General features: G+C 29.4%; 1 protein-coding gene across 3 annotated transcripts in view; it reads left to right on the top strand.

Annotated features, from left to right (window-relative positions):
* The window catches only part of cpx (synaptic transmission protein complexin), a 141,766-nt gene that overhangs the window by 98,173 nt on the left and 24,343 nt on the right, over positions 1 to 19,250 (top strand). For all 3 annotated transcript variants that reach the window (XM_011059778.2, XM_011059780.2, XM_087406827.1), the window contains one exon: positions 14,429 to 14,592. In XM_011059778.2, the coding sequence (XP_011058080.1) occupies positions 14,429 to 14,592 (164 nt within the window). The remainder of the gene's footprint in view (positions 1 to 14,428; positions 14,593 to 19,250) is intronic.

Below are 19,250 nucleotides of genomic sequence, written 5' to 3'. Positions count from 1 at the left end.
AATTTTTCTTTAGCTAAATCTTTTGCTTATCTATATCTCTTTCTCTTCCTCTCTCTCTGTCTCTCTCTCTCTTTCTCTTTCTTTCCCTTTTTCTCTCAAAAACATACAATTAATAAAAAAACAGGCATCGTGTGGTGCTCGAGATTTCGCTTTACATCTGCAAAGATCATTTAAGTAATTACATAAAAAAAAAAAAACAATTTTGCTAAAATATCTAAAAATTTAAATAGATATACAGTTCTGAACATAATTTTGATAGATCATCAAAATAGTTATGTAGAAAATTCAAACATGATGTGCAATGCTGCGAAAAGTTCTGACATTCTACTAACTACTTGAGCGTTATACATAATTACTGTGAAAATTCAACAAAATGATTTTCAGATCTACGTCTAACTAAATTTTTAGATACTTTAGTAAAAATGTTTTTTCTGCGTATGATTAGAAATTGGAGAAAAAAGTATTTATCAAACCGGTTTTTTTTTCACAATTTGTGAGATTCTTAGATGTATTTATAACAATAATGTAGTATAACATTTTTTATAAATAAGATTCTTTGTAAGATATGTATATAATTTTGTGTGTGTGTGTGTGTGTGTGTGTGTGTGTGTGTGTGTGTGAAATTGGTGAAACTAATTTTGTTTAAAATACAATCAAATTACCTATAAAGTTCTAAAACTGCACATTTTTGTTCACTAAAACGTAATATATAATAAAACAAATTTTTTAATAAAATCGTTTTTAATACAATACAGACAACTAGTTAAACAATTTAAATAAAAAAAACATATTTTAATCCATCGACAAGTAAATAAGTACGTGTTCACAATGCTAGCATCTCTGTTGAACGTATTGTTATATGTGTTGGTTATATTTTATATGTGTTTGTATTTAAAATATCAGTTGAAACAAAATACATATGTGTTTGCGTGGAAAATAAAAAAAATGTCTTGCGCAACATCGTTTATTCACTCGTGTCAGTTGAATATTCTTGTTTTTTTTTATAAAAAAATTGATATATTACTCCATACCATCCTGGTCTTGGTTTTTTTTTGTAAAAAAGAAATCACAACGTTTAGCTTTGACAGTTTTCAATAAAAGTGATCAGTTTTTGTGGAAAAAATCCGATTTAAGTGGCAGTGACATTTAATTTTAAAATTCTTATTTAGATATAAATCATTAAGTTGATTTTCTGGTTTAGCAATTTTCCTTATCTGATTTAATATGTGAAGAAATTATTTTATTAGGTAAAAAAAAAATAAAATTTCCTTACATATACATATAATTGCTTCATTTCTATTTTAATATTAAAATAACTATTATCTCATATATCGAAAAAATAGCTACAAAGTTTAAAATATTTCTACAATTTAGAAAATTTTCATTCTTAAAAGCTACAACTTGTTTCCGATTCAAGTGACAGTGAGAAATATTTTTTTATTAATCGTACATTTTTTACTAGCTTTCATGATAAAATAAATTTCTCTTTAAAAATAAAGAATTTCTGAAGAAATTTAAATTTAACAAACGATATTTATTCATTTTAACTGATCGATTAGTAAACTGTTATCTGGTAAAATTTTTTATTCGGTATTTTTATGTATTCATTACATGCGAGAAATATCTTCATTAGTAAAACAGACTTTTGCATCATCTCCATTACGATTACGATTTGATTATCGATGGTGGAGATTGAAATTCTGCTGTAACTCAATTTATAATGAAAATCTTCGAGTAACTTAGTCGATGGGTGTCGAGATCGTTTTGGAGATAATTCTCTTCCAGACACCGGAAGCATAATTGAATTTCACGTCATCGACTTAGATTCGCGCGTCCGCTTCCAAATAAGCTTGTCCTTTTGAGCTCATCTTCTAATGAATACCATCTGTCCTTACTTTTCTTCTTTGTAAGGTTCGCACTATTGTTCCATACTCAACCTACTTTTATTTTATACAACTTTTAAATTTAAAAAGAAATAAGTGTCTATAGATGGCTTTAGATATGACAAATGATGTACAGAATCTCTCTCTAGATAATCTATGAAGTATTTCATAAAATATTAATATTTTATAGAATTGTTTACATTTTAATTCAAAAATTAAATTAAAATGTAAATAATTATAATTTAAATAATTATAATTATTTACATATTATCTAAATTTTAAAAAGTGATGCAAAGAAATTTTGAACTACTAACATCTTTAGATTATCTATAAGTAAACCGATAATCTATTAATAATACAATCAAATATTAAGAAATAATGGGAAATAAAATCACCTAATAAGATATTGTTTCTTCAAAAATTTTATCTTGACTTTTAAGATTAGTGTCTTTTAAGACTTGCATGCTTTTGAGACTTTCTGTATTTCCTCGATGCTTCAAAAATGCAACAGAGCGGACACATCTGCATCTTATGTCATTTCAAGATAAACAAAATATTGAGGCCGCAAATGTCGAAGCAAAGAGTGACTGATTGTTCTATTCGTTGTATTATTTGATATTTTATGAATCTTGTTGTTTAATCGAGTCAAATTTTCAAGAGAGAAGAAAATTTCGCGTTTAGTAAACAAAATTTCTACCTAATAAAGCATTATTCATAAAAAATGATAGTTATATTATGCTAACAATTAAAGTTGCTATAAATTCAGACTTGATCAACATTTCAATATTTATATGTCCATATTCTTTAATAAACATAAGTGCTTAAAAAATTTAATTTTTCTATTTAATTTTTTTATCGTTTTATTAATACCAGAATTTTTGTGTTCATAAATTAAAAAAAAAAAGTAACGCAAACATTTTGCGTTTCAACTTTTTCCGCAAAGATTATATAACATTGAACGATAGTACTGCCATTTTTCTCTCTCAAGTAGAAACTTTTCGATGCTACTTTCGTGTTCCTCGGTTTGTCTCATCCAAGCGATAAAGTCTTGCCAGGAAAAGTAAAAAGTCCGCTGTGAATTTATATTTCGGAACTCTCGAAGGAGTCGTTTAAAGATGGCGTAGATTTATTATTATACATTATTATAAGTTAGTGACCACGTCTTCATCAAATCCACATTTAACATAATAAGAAATTTTTTAAATTATTTTACATTATTAATTTTAGAAGTAGAAAGAAAAGAGAGAAAAGAGAGAAGACAGCAAGTATATATAAAGAAAAAGCAAACTATCATATAGTTTGTATATTTATCGGCAAACAATATACTTTTTAAAACAATATTTTCCTAAATAATTTATTAAAAATTTCGAATTGTTTGATCAGTGTTGTATCATTATGTAACAAACCATCCAATACAAAATTCGCCTCTACCTTTTCAAGACTGAAGTATGTACGTTCGCGCATGCATGCGTGCACGTGAATTCTCCGCGAGAGGGACACATTCGTATAAGCGAATCAATATACTACTACGAGCCGTAAATAACATTGACAAAACACCCTGATGTCCTTCCCCTTTTCCATCGACGAGAGTCACATGCGTGTACATTGGCAACGCCTGCGTGAATTATTGCGCTTTTGGAGTTGAGATCGAAGAAGCTATATTCTTTTTTTATCTATTTTCCTTTAACAAATATGGTCAATAAAAAAGATGACAGATACTAGTACAGCATTCAAAGAAAGGTTTTTTTTCAATTCAAAGAAACGTTTCTTTGCTATTTGGTTAAAGAAGAAATTTCTTTTATTTCAACGTCATTTCTTTAAATCAAATAAATTTTTTTATTTGATTTCAAAAAATAATGTTTAAATCAAGGAAATGACGTTCAAATAAAAAAAATTTTTCTTTAATCGTATAGCGAAGAAACATTTTTTTAAATCGTAGGAACCTTTCTCTGGGTCATAGTTTTCGTTACGAACCTACATTTTAATTTTTCATTTAAAAAGCTGAATTTTTAAATAAATACTTAAATAAATATACACGTAAATATTTTTTAATAATCATGATTGACATAAATTAATATTTTTAAACAAATTTGATAATTTATAGAAAAAAACTTTTTCGTTGTTGTATTTAAAGGCAAAATATGTTTATTGTATAAAAAATTATTTTCCTCAAAATCCTTTAGTTTTTATGAACGAAAATATAATAAAATTTTTAGTAATAATTTCGTCAATATTTGATCAAAATGTAGCCGTTTATTTATAAAATTTGTTAACATATGTCGAACAAAAAAATACTCTGAAATAATGTTATTACATAATATAATCATGATAACTTCAAATACATGTATAACCAGAAAAAAATTTACATTAAAATAACGTTAAGATAACGTTTTAAAGAATTCTTTCCGGAAACATATAATTGTAATGTATGTATATTAATTTTAAACAGCGCAATTACACGACAGGACGTATAAAATTTCTAAACGATTGTCTTCGTTTTAAATTTTTGTTATTTGATATTCTCATATAATCAGCAACAATGAGGCCGCGCAATGGAGGCCATTTATTACAACAAATAATGAAAATTTAAGCAAAGTGAAAACGGTCACATATGAAAATATCTGCATACAAACATATTTGACCTGACAATAAGTTCATATATAGATAGAACATATTTAAATTTAAATATAATAAACATGTTTTATAAACAAGCACATAATTGTCTAAATAAATGAATAAATGAATAAATGAAGAACTTATGCAATTCATAGACGTAAACAGATTGCGCATTTCCATAAAATTGTCACTATCGACTTAGAAAGAGACTTAGAGAGAGAAGATGCTTGAATCATATCTTTCTCTCTCTCTCTCTCTCTCTCTCTCTCTCTCTCTCTCTCTCTCTTTCTCTCTCTTTAAAAAGTTGAAGAGAGATGTTGATAGAGTTGAACAGAGATGCTTATATGATTCCATTTTTCATAATGGAGCACAGTTGCTAAGATCAGAGAATGCGCAGTCTATATTTATTACATCTATGATGCAATTATGCACTTATTCTAATGATATTTTCGCTATTAAAAGCAATTATTCATTCTGGAAATTGTGCTTTTAGAATTTATTTTAATAAAGGAATAAAGGAAAGATATTTATTAATGTCTTTCTTTTAATCTAAGATTTTTTCCTGTTTCCGTTTCACTTCCTACGAGTTATTTAATTTTTATCGTAAAAATTTTTGTTATTATCAATTTCTTTATTATTAAGGACATTATTTTCTATTATATAACTTATTCTAATATAACTTTCTCTTTGATATAACTTTCTCATGATGCGTCTTGACAAGACAAAGGTTAAATACTACGCGATAACCGCACGGAAACCGGTAACCATTGAAATTCTCTTCTCCTTTCGCCTCTCGAGACAATTGCAATCGGCTCACGAAGCGTATCGCAGGTTGGAGCAGACTGTCGTGTGACTCGACAATCTCACGAAGTACATACGGCATAAACCTACTGCGATTTAACCACGAGAGAAATTACCTCGCTATTGTATAATCTGAAGTGAGCTTATATCGTACGAATCAATGTGTATTGCAGCTGCCAAAGCAATAACCAATAAGACTAATTTTGTGCTTCGAACATAAAACGTTAACTGTAACTTGCTTTCTGAAAAAAGCAAAGATCAAAAGTTGATACTTGACAATCGAAGTAGTCAATATAGAATTTGAGACAAAAATGCAATAGTAAAAATTTTACATAAAATCAATCAAATGAATTAAGAACGTTTCGATGTTTATTTTAAAGTATTAAACTTAAAGAGAACTTCAAGAAAGTAAAGTGTTTTTATAATCACAACAATTATATAAAATATTACAAAAAAAAGAGTTATATCATTTTTTATTTTGCATTTGGTTCGTATTGATCATATTGATATTTTATTTTGCATCTGATTCTCTTAAAATTAGATTTTCTTAAAATTTATATGTTAAACACAAAATTGTCTTAAAAATTGTAAAAAAAATTCTATTCACGTTTGTGTTATTAAGCGAACAATGAACATTAAACAGAAAATTCAAAATCATATGTTATATCGACTCAAACATTTTTTAACGAAGTAAAAAAATTTAAGAGAAAAAATAAATCACTTTTTGTAATCGTTTGAACGCTTCCCCTTTAACATTTACTTAAACGTGTACGACCACGATCATTAATCTTAACATCCACGATAAATCTCTTACCAAGCGGAGAAATTTCACGTCAATATCATAGCAAAATTCTCTACGTCAATAAATTGCAGGGAAAAAAATTGTGACAAAGGAAAAACTGAAATCAGTAGCGAGGAATTTTGGATGAAGAGAGAGAAAGAGAAAGAGAGAGAGGGGAGAAGAAAGAGAGAGAGAGAGAGAGAGAGAGAGAGAGAGAGAGAGAAATTATTTCTGGTTGATGTTGGAAAGATTTACATATCGTACGAGACCGGAACAATCAACTTCTAACACGAGAACCCTCTTCTTCATGACACTTTAACGGAGGAAATGTTGATACGACCGTACTGGAAATGAACAACCAAGTACATTTGACCAAGTACATTTGAATTAAGTATATTTGAACCAAGTACAGTATGAACAATCAACTAGCATCTAAGAATCGATTTTCGAGAACTCATATTTATGGCTCATCATGTGACAAGACAAAAAGTTTAGTTTCTTTTTTTTTTTTTTGTTATTTCTTCGTGAAGGAGAATCATGACTGATAAATTTGTCTTAAAATACCTGCATTAATCACAAACTTTGAACATTAAAAGTTTTTATTATTTTGAGAATTCTAGGATGACACAATTGAATTTCTTATTATGCTAAAAAAATGTGAATTCTTAAATCGAGATGTAAACACTGTTTAATCTAACTTGACCTAAATTTAGCTCATAATTAGTTATATCTTTTATTGCATTCAATGATCGAATCAAAGTGCATCAACTGTTAAGCGATCAATGCTCACGATGCTCACGATTGAACTTGAACCCGCATCAATAGGAGCAAATTCTGGAGATGCGGTTAATTACGTCGAAGTACCTTAATCAAGAGTACTTGACCTAAGCTCAAGATAACCAAATGCTAGTTATGCTTGGTAGCGCGAGCAAACGTAGTCGATGAATGCGAATGTATTACATTATGCTATTGTGATTGGTTATAGACAGATAATTGCATTTCTACTTGCTGTTGTTATGACTAACAGACTATATAAATATGCGAAGTTATGTTAATCGCGATGCTAAATAAATACATTTGTATCACGTTATCAGCAATAAACGAAATCATGCGTATAGTATTCTTCAATAAATTTATCAAATTAACTACATGTTCTTTCGAAATGATTTTTTTCTCAATTCAACTGCAGGTAATGCTACCGATATTCAAAATAATTTGACATTATTTTTCATAAGATTGATGGCAATAACTTCATTATTATTGCTTTTTTACAAATCATACTTTTCTGCGAAGATAACATACAACGCAGATGTCTTTATTTTTATGGAAAATTAGTACAGAATATAATATAATCAGAAGTAAAAAATAAAAGAAATTGAGATGCTATTAAATGAAATAATTAGAAGGGACCAATCACTTTTACAGCGTTTTTATTTCATGAAATAACATTGAGGAAAGAACAATGCAACGCGTGTAAAAAAAAATAATAAAAGAAAGCAAAAATTTTATAACATTTTATATAAAAAGGTCTCACTAAGTTTAAAACCATTTGAACCATTTTGTCATATTATCTTTGGATATTTTGCGATCAAAACGTATCGAAGTTTTTCTGGTAATATAATCCAATCCTTCCCTCTAAAACGGCAACTTTTCCCCTTCTCGAGGGGGACAATGTGAACGTGCGCCAATATAATCGTGTGAGTGGGCACAGATCCGAATTCAGGCAGATTTGCATGCAAATCGGATCTCGTAAGAGGAAAATCTGGAACTAGTTTTTTTGGAAGGTCGATTTCGCGAATTATTTCGATACGTCAGGCTTGATATTGTTCTGTTCCTCTCTCTCTTTCTTCCCTTTTTCCTTCTCTCTCTTCCCCCCCTCCCGCTCCCCCTCTCTGTTTTTCTTTTTCTCTCTCTGTTTTAATGACAATCTCGACAAAGAATAAATGAATCAGAAAGAACATTGAAATGTTGTAAATTATGATCCATTAAAAACAGGAATAAATTATTGAAAGTTATTTGTACTTATGAGTAAGTATGACATCTGTTGTTGAATAGTAATGAAAATAAATATAAAAATTGTGTTAAAGAACGAACAGCATTTTCTGTATAATGCATTATTCGTATAAATATATAAATCAAATATTCAATTATTTTAAAGTTCCTTAAAAAATCGTAATTATTATCGGAATTAGTATATTTTCACTGTGTGTATGTTAAAAGCATTTCTGGATTTTTTAAATTAAAATACTAGCCCGAATATCAATTTAAAACTTTTCTTAATAACAGACATTTGTACAACTTAGCAACAAGAAGATCTTTGTTTTGTCTTTCTGTAAATATCTTTTAACATTTCGGTTATTTCCTATCTTTTATCAAGAATTTTTTAAAAATTTAACATATTAATCTCATTCTATCTCAAAATATGTTTGATATTTTCTTTACAGTGAAAAGGCACGTTAAACACACAAATAATTATTAAACACATTGTTTACACACTATCGGAATGAAATGTATGTATGGAAAACAATGAAGAGATAAAAAATTAATTGTGTATTTTATCGTGCATTCAATACTACGAAGTTCGAAGGAAAAATATGTTTGTGAATACGTAACTGTCGGACCACATATTCCAATTTGGCATTCTTGCATTTTTAAAAAGCGCAACATGCATTTATAAAGCTTTATTACGCGGCTAAAGGAAAGTAGCTAGTTACAAAGCTCGATAAAAACGTTAAACCTATATGGAATGGTACCAGAGAATTGCAGTCCTCTACCTTGCACATGCATTACTTGCACGCTAGGCAAAATATCCTTGAGCCGAAGGCGCATACATAAAAGAGAGATGCTATCGTATCGTGCTACAAACCGCACGTATACCAAACCTGAACTTGCACGAAAGAAGATAACAAATGCGGATACTTACATGTAGTTGCGAACGTGTATAGTGCACTACGCGCGTTATCGCAACTTTATATATTCATGTAAAAAAAAAAATACTTTACTTTATGATACAAAGTTAAGATTAAAAGTCAAAAAATTATTTTATTATCTTAACATAGATATTTTATCATTTTAATTAGGTAGCTGGAAATTATAAATGGAAGAATATAAGGCTATTGTTATAGATACTATTATATAATTAATACTATCATATACTATATATATTTATCTGAAAAAGAAATTATGAGAATTTTTCGATTGTATATATATTCACGTTTTTCATCGTTAATTACTTTAAAATTTTGTAAAAAAATGTACAAAATACTGCATATTATATTCTAGATAATATTGATGTGATTAAAAGAGTAATTTTTTAAATTATTATTAAGAAGTCATTATATCGATAAATTTCTAGATATTGACTCTTATTGTTAGATTATGTTAAATTTCATATATATTGTATTAGATAATAATTATTTCCATGATTTAAAAAAGATGAGGTTGCATATCGTAGTAGCATTTCACTTAAAAGTTAATACCGTGTACGGGCATCGAAAATAAAAAGATCTGACACATTGAATCGGCTATCGCGCACATGTCGATTTGACCATCGGCTATATGTGGAGTGCAAATTTCTTGCAGCTCATCCTCGCATTCACATGCAAACGAATAATCCATATTCCGTTTTCAGATGGTTGTTCAATTTTTTTTTATTCTAACCAAGTGGTGAAACAGCCAATACGATCGTCGTCCAATGAGAAACGAGGTGACCGTTTCGACACGGGGCAACTCGTTTGAAATCTCGCAGTAAATTCGTTTCTCCAACATCTGCGCGGCGATGATTGGATGGCGGATTGTTCGATAAAGCGGCGATCGGCGTTAGCATCCAACTCGGGCGCAGGACGAATGAAACCGAGAGAGGGTAGCAAAAGGATGACTTTCTCTTTCGCGGTTTGTTCGCGCTGAAATAGAGCGGTTTTGTTCTTATAAAGGCTAGTTAAAATGCAGATTCTATCAGTCGCTTCGAATGAAGACATACCTCCCGTGCATCGTGACTGATGCGCGTGCGGCTTTTATATAAAATTGTCTTCAAAGGAAATAGAATTTTAACGAAATTGAAAAGTATCAATAAAGAACGGTGTCGATACAGACGACGCCACAGTTTCCTCTGATCAATTTTCTCAGTATTACGCGGACTTAGTACAGGAATGTAATAAAGAATATATCAAGTATAGCTGGTGTACAAAAGAGAGCCATTATTATATATTTGATGAATAAATATTTAGCTGGTACAAGATATGTTCTATTGGTACATTTCGAATGCGGATGTTATAATAATTATTGGGTAAATATTTGGTGAATATAACAAAAAGTGATCCATTGATATGCAAATAAAATTCATCATAATGTCTGATGAATAAAACAAAAAGCTAGATTTCTGGCAAGTTATAATCTATACGATGCCGCATCTGTTTATCGACTTCGCAGCTGCTCGCCATTTCCCATGGATGTCCCGTATAACGTGGCGCATTTGTTTATCGCTCACGAACGACATTTTAATTTTCCAAACCATTTGTAATAGAGGTCGTTACGAATTTGTGCTGCGAGATGTAGATTCAATTAGATACCAATGACAATGCTGAGCAGAACAGCGAATGTTCGTGACACTGGGCCGCAGGTGTTTCAAACGACCAGCCTCTGTGTTCGGAAATGGTATTTACTACTAGCGATTGGTCGGAATTCACTCGGACGCGCGTTACATTGAACGCGTTTCGAACAGTTGCCATAGTACTCTTATTATTGATTCGACCTTTCCTTATAGGAATCTCCTATTATTCACGATAATGAATATTTTTTTAGTTAATTGAAAAAAAAGAGCATTAGATTGTGGTGATTTAAAAAAAATCACGTATTTTGGCGAGATCACTCTTTTTTTACGAGCTTAAAAACCAAGAGAAAAAGCAGCTCATCGCCGTTACGACATGCACACTAGACAATTTCACTCGTAGATCCTAGCACTAAAAGGGACTTTAGTTTTTCGAGCAAGTACATAAAAACCATTTTATTTCGAATATGTGTGAGGTGCTTTTCGCACGTTTTTATTTGATATTTAAATATACACGAAAAAGTACTTTTTGTATAAAAAAATTTACGAGATTTTTTTTTGGTACCATTTTGAACCTTATATCTATATTTGTGGAACACACTCACGCACATCGTTTCATGATTTTTACCGTCACACTAGTTTTTGTGAGTGAACTTACAGACAATACCAGATGTAGATAGCCGTTACTGTTTATAGTCCTTTAATATGGCTCGTAACTGGGGTGCCAGCCCCAGAGGTATACACGGAAGTGTCGTCACACTTGTTATTTCCCACCGGAAACACGGCATGCGCTTGTATATAGCTGTACAACGTTGTCACACTATTAATCCTTTTAGGATTAGGGTTTACAATATATGTCATATACATAGTCTGACAACTAAGATTGTATAGATGAAACTTATTTATATTCAAATACAACTCATATATTCATATTAAATTATCTTTAAGTTATCTTTTTCGTAATACGAATCTTTTTATCTGTATATCTATTTCGGTGAGGATTTTAGCATTACAAGTATGTTTGATATATTCTCTAGTTGCATTATAAGTATTTTTAATATACTCTCTAATTGAATATTAGTAATAATCAGAATTTTATTGAAATGTTCTTCAATTTATAACACTATTTAGAAATAATACATGCTATTTTTTTTGTAAATACTTTTTAATAATATCATATCTAGAAACAAATGTTAACCTCATACAATAATGCAATTATCACATTGCGTGAACATCTGCAGGCATTGACCTGAATCCTCCATGCGTGAAAAAAATATATGTACAAACTAGCATGACATATTTTAAGAAGATCCATAAATTGTGAATAACGGGATGCATTGAAACATTAGGAAAAATTCTGAATTTGTGAAAAAAAATTCTGTCCGTTATGATAAAATGGCCTGTATATCACCTCTGGCTAGCGACGTCATGAAATTCTCTGGATAACCACCGGAGAATTTCATTTTGTCAAATAAAACTTGTCCGTGGACAGTTTTGCCGGACATAGAAGTGAGTAGAGGAAAACCGCAGGAATTCCGTTATTAATCTTTTACAGAGACACGGAATGCGTTTTTTAAACCGCGCTACGCTTATTTTCAAATATGCTGTGCATTTCCGTGATAACATATTTTTAACTTAGCTCAAATTCTATAATATTAAAATAAAATTTGAACTTAACACCTTCCGTTCTCCTCTCAGCGCCTTCCTTCTTAGTTTGTAAATAAAACGTTTGCTTAGCTTAATTATAATAAATAAAATTTCAAGAGAGAAGAAAAAACATTGAGACAAATTTTCTGTAGTATTGCACAACAATACGTGTTTACAAATTTATAGCAATGTTAGAAAGTATCGTTGCAAAATTGATTACAGATGTTTACGTATTCATACATCCTAAGAGTGCGCGTATTTTCATTTGACTTTCTGAATTTATCTTCATGAAAAACTTGAACGGATAAATTTGCTTTTTGAAACTCTTCAATGAACCGCGCGAAACTTGCTCATACTCGAACTCGCTTTTCGATGCGGTTAAATTGGTTGGAAATGTAACTCTCTCGAAGAGCAAAACTCTTTCGAGACTCTCGAGATTTCAAAAACGATCTTGTTACTTCTTTAATTACAGTTTTTACAATAAAATTAGAGATTCTAATCATTTACCTTCACTTCAATTTGAAATAATGAAATCTATATATGTATAAATTGTAAGTTTTCTTTCTATATTTTATTTTGTCTAGTTTTATTTCTTTCTTCGTACCTTATTTTTAATATCTTTTAATATACACACACACACACATATATATATATATACGCTTAAATAAATTTAATGACTTAATAAAATAAAAAAGATCAATGCTTTTGTGTTGAAAAAAAATTTTTTTCTGCAAGAAAAAGCATTCGATCTTCTGTACATAAGTTATTCTTTGGTTTATTTTGGAATATACATGTATTTTATCATGTATATATGTATACAAATTTATAATCTTGTAATTAATATTATATAACCATTGACGATGATAATGGTAATATATGTTAGTAATTATTTCAATTGTGTATTTCATCAGGACGGAAACATTGCTTAAAGTATACCACGAATTTGCTTATTATCTTGCTAGTCTTCAAACCTTAAGTTTTAGTACGACGATGAACGAAAGGGCAACGAACAAAATTGAAACAGAAAGATAAATCGGACTTCAAAGTATCTTTTCAACTCGCGGAAAGCAGCGCAAATACGAGCATGATAGGAGTGAAGGAGAAAATGGTAAATTGGCGCTGAGATAGAAGTAGTATTAATTTCTCCGAAGCACGGAGATTCTGCCACATCTACCTCTGTCTACTCCGAAATCTTATTCTTTTCTTTGTCCACTTCATAACGTCTGCAATAACGCAATCAGTTTTACTAGACTCGAGAGAGGCGAAACTGTCTTTTATTAAACTCTAAACATTCACAGAGAAAGTAAATTCTCGATTGTCAAGGAATTAAAAATATACAAATACTGAATTAGTAGTCTGACAATTAAATATGCAAACAAATCTTTCTCAATTAATATGGAAAGTTAATTAATTAGAAAATACAATAAAATATAATTAATCTCTCATTGTAAATATATAAATACATTTTGTTCCGATAACATGTAAATAATGTTTTAATTATTAATACTTCCGCGGGTACTTTTTATATAGAAGTTATGCATTTCACGTATTATCTCCGTATTCAGATCCATTATTAGATATCAACGTTTCGTGAATATTGCAATTCACTTTATCAGGACGAAACAGTCTGATATGTTTTAATTGTGTATTTAATAAAAATCTTTGTAACTAAAAATATTAAATAATATTTATAAAAATATCGATAAATTATTTAGTATTCAAAAAGACATATAAAAACAATTCAAATATCAACGACCAAATATATGGGCAATATAAGATGTTTTATTAAAATTTTAAAATTATTTTAACATACCATTAAAAAGAATATAACAATAGACGTCTCGACTCACAGAGTCTTCCTCAATATAATAAAATAAACTTATCAATTTTGATTAACAATATTGCAAATCAAGAATAATTTTTCCATGTCAATTAATGGTATTGATGGTAAACCATCTATTGTTATATTCTTTTTAATGGTATCTTAAATTAATTTTAAGATTTTAATAAAACATCTTGTATTGCTCATACATTTGGTCGTTGATATTTGAATTGTTTTACTGTGCAAACTTCGAGCGTTATTTATTTATATCATTGTATTATTATTACGCAAAAGACACATATACATATATATGTTTTTTCTTTATTTTGTAGGCGCGGTAGGCGGCGAAGGAGGTGACGAGGATGACAAGGAGAAGGAAGAGGAGGCCGAGAGAGAGAGGCAAGAGGCTATCAGGGAGGCTGAAGAACGACGAAAGGAGAAACATCGCAAAATGGAAGAAGAACGAGAGAAGATGCGGCAAGAGATCAGAGATAAGGTCAGCAATGATGATTTTGCTTTTGCGTTTTTTATTTAAAAAGTTTTTACATTTCTTTGGAATTGACTAATAAGTTCGATTTTCATACATTCATGATCTTTATCGTTAAAATTTGTCGTTATTCATGATTGTAGAATTTAATATTATATATCAGAATTATTACTGCTCGATTTTCGTTTAAATCATTTCAAAGGAATATAATGTTATAAAAAATATTATCCATTAAATATTGGATTGGGGAAAAAGTTTCTTCGCATTAAAAAAAAAGTTTTTATAAAAAAAAAAGTTTTTCATTTGTTGCGAAATTTTCATTACAATTATATCATTCGCTAGAGCAAAATTTTAGCTTTAAGAATCTGTTTTTTAAATTGCGATATGATTTTATCAGAATTATGAGCAAAGTCAGAATGCTCCTTTTTACTTAACTCGCGAATAACTCAGGAACAAAAAATCATAGGAACGTTAAAAAAAAATGATTTTATAGGAAAAGCTTCAAACTTTCACAATAAGTAGTCGAAAGTTTTCGTAAATTTTTTTCAGGTACGTAAGAGACCCTCAAAGTGAAAAGAAAATTTTTCATTTTTTTCAGCTCGTAGTTTTTTAAATGTAAAAATTATCAAACTCACAGAAACTCAAAAAATATAGTAACCTTTCGAAAGTAGAGATTTTAAGCTTTAAAACCCTTTTTTTAAATTTAAATTTCGTTCATTTTTGACGAAGATTGTATATACAATTTTGAATTAAAAAATACGAAGAAACTTTTTCCCTGATCCAATATTAAATTAATTAATTATTAATTAAAGACTGCCATAGTTTGAGGACATCAGGGCAGGTTTACTTGTAAATGTCTTTTTAATAATTTATGGCAATATGTATGATATTTAAAGATTTGAAGAATTGTTACATCAGAAACTGTTTGTTATTTGTAGTTTTTGTTATTTAGGTTTTGTTATTATTTGGAGATATTGTGAATCATATTTTTCAATTAATTACAAGTGGATTTTGTTCGTGACTATAAATATATCAGAGTTCGAATTTGAATATCGCCACGTGTTTCTCCAGCATTTTCCACAAGAGTCCTCGATTTCATCTGGGTCATGTCAACGCCGTTGACTCCGTCCTGACAGGACAATACATCAGGATTGATAATGGCGCGATCCAACGTGCATTTTACATCTCTTTCGTTCTCTCTCTTCCCTGTTCTTCTTTTTATCCACACATTTATTTCCCGCCCAACCGGTGAATGCGTTGGAAGTTTTTTGTGAGATCCCGTCGGCGTATATTGTTCTATCCTGTTTGATCAATGCGTCGACGGATTCTATTTTCTATGTGACTCAACCTGATTGCTTTGTCCTCTAAAAAAATGTCAAGTGGGTCGATCGATCGAATCAATTTTAACGAAAACTCAAGAGTTAATATCGACTCTCTTCTTGCACGTCATTAATTTTTATATTAATATGAGATCGAAATAAATGAATATGCATATAACACTGTATTTTTATTTTTTTAACGAAATTGTAAAGTTCATCATGAAATAGGAAATTGCTGATAGATTTGTATTTCTTTCACCGATATTTGCCCAACTGGGTTAGTAGCGTTAGATTTTACGTGATGTTAATTAGAGTGGAAACGCGATTATCTCATATGTAAACAGAAAATGATATCGTTGAAGGACCAAACACGTAATTCGACAATGTGGGACGTAGTTTGATCTGTGTATGTGGCACACCGACCGCACTGTTGCAGTATGCCATAATTCTACGGAAATGGTCGTCGAGTGGTTGAATATTGTAACTATTATCATGGCGAAGTTCGATTGTGGGAGTTAAAATGCGTCTTACAAGAGAATCACATGAAGTGTTAAATTCTGATTTTAATAAAACTTTACATGTAAGTTAGATAAAAAGAATGAATTTAGAAAATATTAGTTGTGACGGAAAAATGGTTTGAAAAGGTAAAATCATTCCTTATAGATAATGTTGGTTTCAGCTTTCTTCATTGTATCTTAAAAACTATTCGAGATATCAAAAAATATTTTATACAAAACTTTTATACTAACATTATGTTTATTCACGTCAATAATATTTTTGAAAAATAAAAAGATTTTTTTAATAAAAAAATTATTTATTAAAAATTATCGACGTAAATGAATAGAGGTATTTTTGTTCTAAAGCTTTTGTATAAAACATTTTTTGATATCTTAAATAATTTTCGAGATATAACGGAAAAAGCTCTCTGAAAATCGTTTTATCACATATAAGGGGTGATTTCATCCCTTCAAATTGTTTTTTCACCGCAACGGACATTTTCTAAATTCATTTTTTTATATAATCTGTATGTATACAAAGTTCCATTAAGATCAGAATTTATTACTTCATATAATTCTCTTGTTAGATCAATTACAATAAATCGGTAGATCAATAATAATCACATATGCGTTTCGACGAAATCAGTTTAGTGATTTAAGGAATATTTAATGAATTTATTCTAATCGAAGACAACGAAGAATCAAAAAACATTATTGTGATATAAAAAATTGCGTAAAAAATTAACGTTTTAGAGAAATATAAACATCTAAAAATCAATAATCCTATGAATTTAAATTATTAAAATTCAATTAAGCGAAATTTAAACTTGAACAAATCTTAAAGAACTTATGAAAAGGTAAAACGGTACTAAAAAGACTAGTTAGAATTGGACAAATGTAATAACGAATAAAGCGAATTTCAGCGGCTTCATTACTCAGCGAAATCTAGATTAAAAAACGTCTTTCAACACGATGGCGTTTCAAGATTCGTTTAGTCCTCAGCGGTTTTATTCGTAAAGCAAGGAGATCTCGACGGAATATAATTAACACTAATGGCTGCTTCATCATAAGCGAAAGAACTACCTTCAAATCCTTTCCGCCTCGGTAGAAACATGATTCTTCGAAAATGAACGGAAAAGATTGAGACGCGAGAGCCGCGATCTCTCATGAGAATAGAGCATCCACTATTCTCCTGCATAGTATTGGAAGAAGCTTTGGCATGGTAATCGCATTGGGTCAAATCCGATTTCCTATCTCGACTAATGAACGAAGTGGGACTTTGTTATAGTAAAGTCCTTGCGCAATTTGAAAATATTCATTTTATTTTCAAATTAATTTCGAGAATTTATCGTGAAAGAAACAGTATATAATATAATATATTATTTAAGCTATTTGTATAAAAAATACATATATATATAATATATATACATGATATATTTTATTTTCTTATTAATTTGTCTCAATATATTATTCATTTATTAGTATAAATATTTACTTTGTAACATTTATCATCACATCAAAACTGCGCGCGCGCAAATTAGATCCATTAATATTTATAAAATGCATTTATATTTATTTCGCGGTATGTGCGCGATTGCCTTACATTTTTTTGTTACTGCTGGCTAAAAATATATTTAGGATATATTTTTGAGATTACAAGATAATTTTAAATCTATAAATATTGTACGTACATAGAATAAGTGAATCTTTCAAAAAGACATTAATTGAAGCACTGAATCTTTCTCTCATTTTTCATAAAAAATAATGTTACACTTAAAAGTTGACACAATATTAAATAAACAGAAAAAGAGTAGTGAAAAGTAGGAAAAGAGAAAAAGAGCGAAAAATTTCCAAAGTTCTTTTATTGATCTAATATTGTTTGCATTTCACATTACTGCGAGAAAATATTACACTACATATTACAGCACTTTATTTTCTCTGCTTCCCCATTAGCTTTCTGTTTTTTTGTCCTCAAGAACATTTTCAAAGACGAAGAATCGCTAAAGAAATTGACATTATTGTACACTGTTGTGACCATTAATATTATCATCTTTGTTGCAATATTTTTATTTTATTACATATTCTATTACATTTTATCGAATGATTAACTATCGTTCTCCGTTTATACAGTTTTTTTTTTATTATCTTTCAACACTTTTGCACCTCTTTCTTTTGATGGGTATTATTAAAAAAATAATGATGCGAACTATTATTTATAACATTTGATAAAAAGTTTCGATCTACATCGTAATTGAAATATTAGAATTAAAAAATTCGAAGAGTTTCTTGAACAATTAGAAATATTATTAAAATAAGTGTATGCGCTACATAGTAGATATTTGCTTTAAAGAAGCATTAATATAACACAAAAATTGAATTTCGAATTAAAATAAATTTATTAATGTTGTAAATGTATTTATCAAATCATAGTAAAAACATAAAGCACTGAACAGATCGATGATGTATATGAAGATGATGTTATGAATCAATATATAAGAGAATAATTTATTATCGATCTAGCCTTGATAACATTTTCAATCAAATGTAAAATAATCTATGGCTTCATATTGACATTTTCAATTAATCGAAACGATTGCAAGTTGCATAAAATCAGGTATAACATTCGATCAGTAGCATTCAGTATATCATAAGTCTTTAACGGTTGCATTAAATAATTTCCATTATGTGCTAAACCGATGGAGGAATAATGCTGCAACTTTAAAAGAAGCTAAATCCATCGAGATATTGTATTTTGATATCGAAATAAGAAACCAATGGCGTTGAAAATTATACGTGTAGAAGTCTACTTAAGTAAAATAGGACAGCTATCATTATAAGTGGCAAGTTCGGC

The sequence above is a fragment of the Acromyrmex echinatior genome, chromosome 1 (genome assembly GCF_024713525.1).
Source record: "Acromyrmex echinatior isolate Ae372 chromosome 1, ASM2471352v2, whole genome shotgun sequence".
NCBI lineage: Eukaryota > Metazoa > Arthropoda > Insecta > Hymenoptera > Formicidae > Acromyrmex > Acromyrmex echinatior.
The sequence above is the reverse complement of the archived record's forward strand: the minus strand, read 5'-3'. Positions and strand labels throughout refer to the sequence as shown.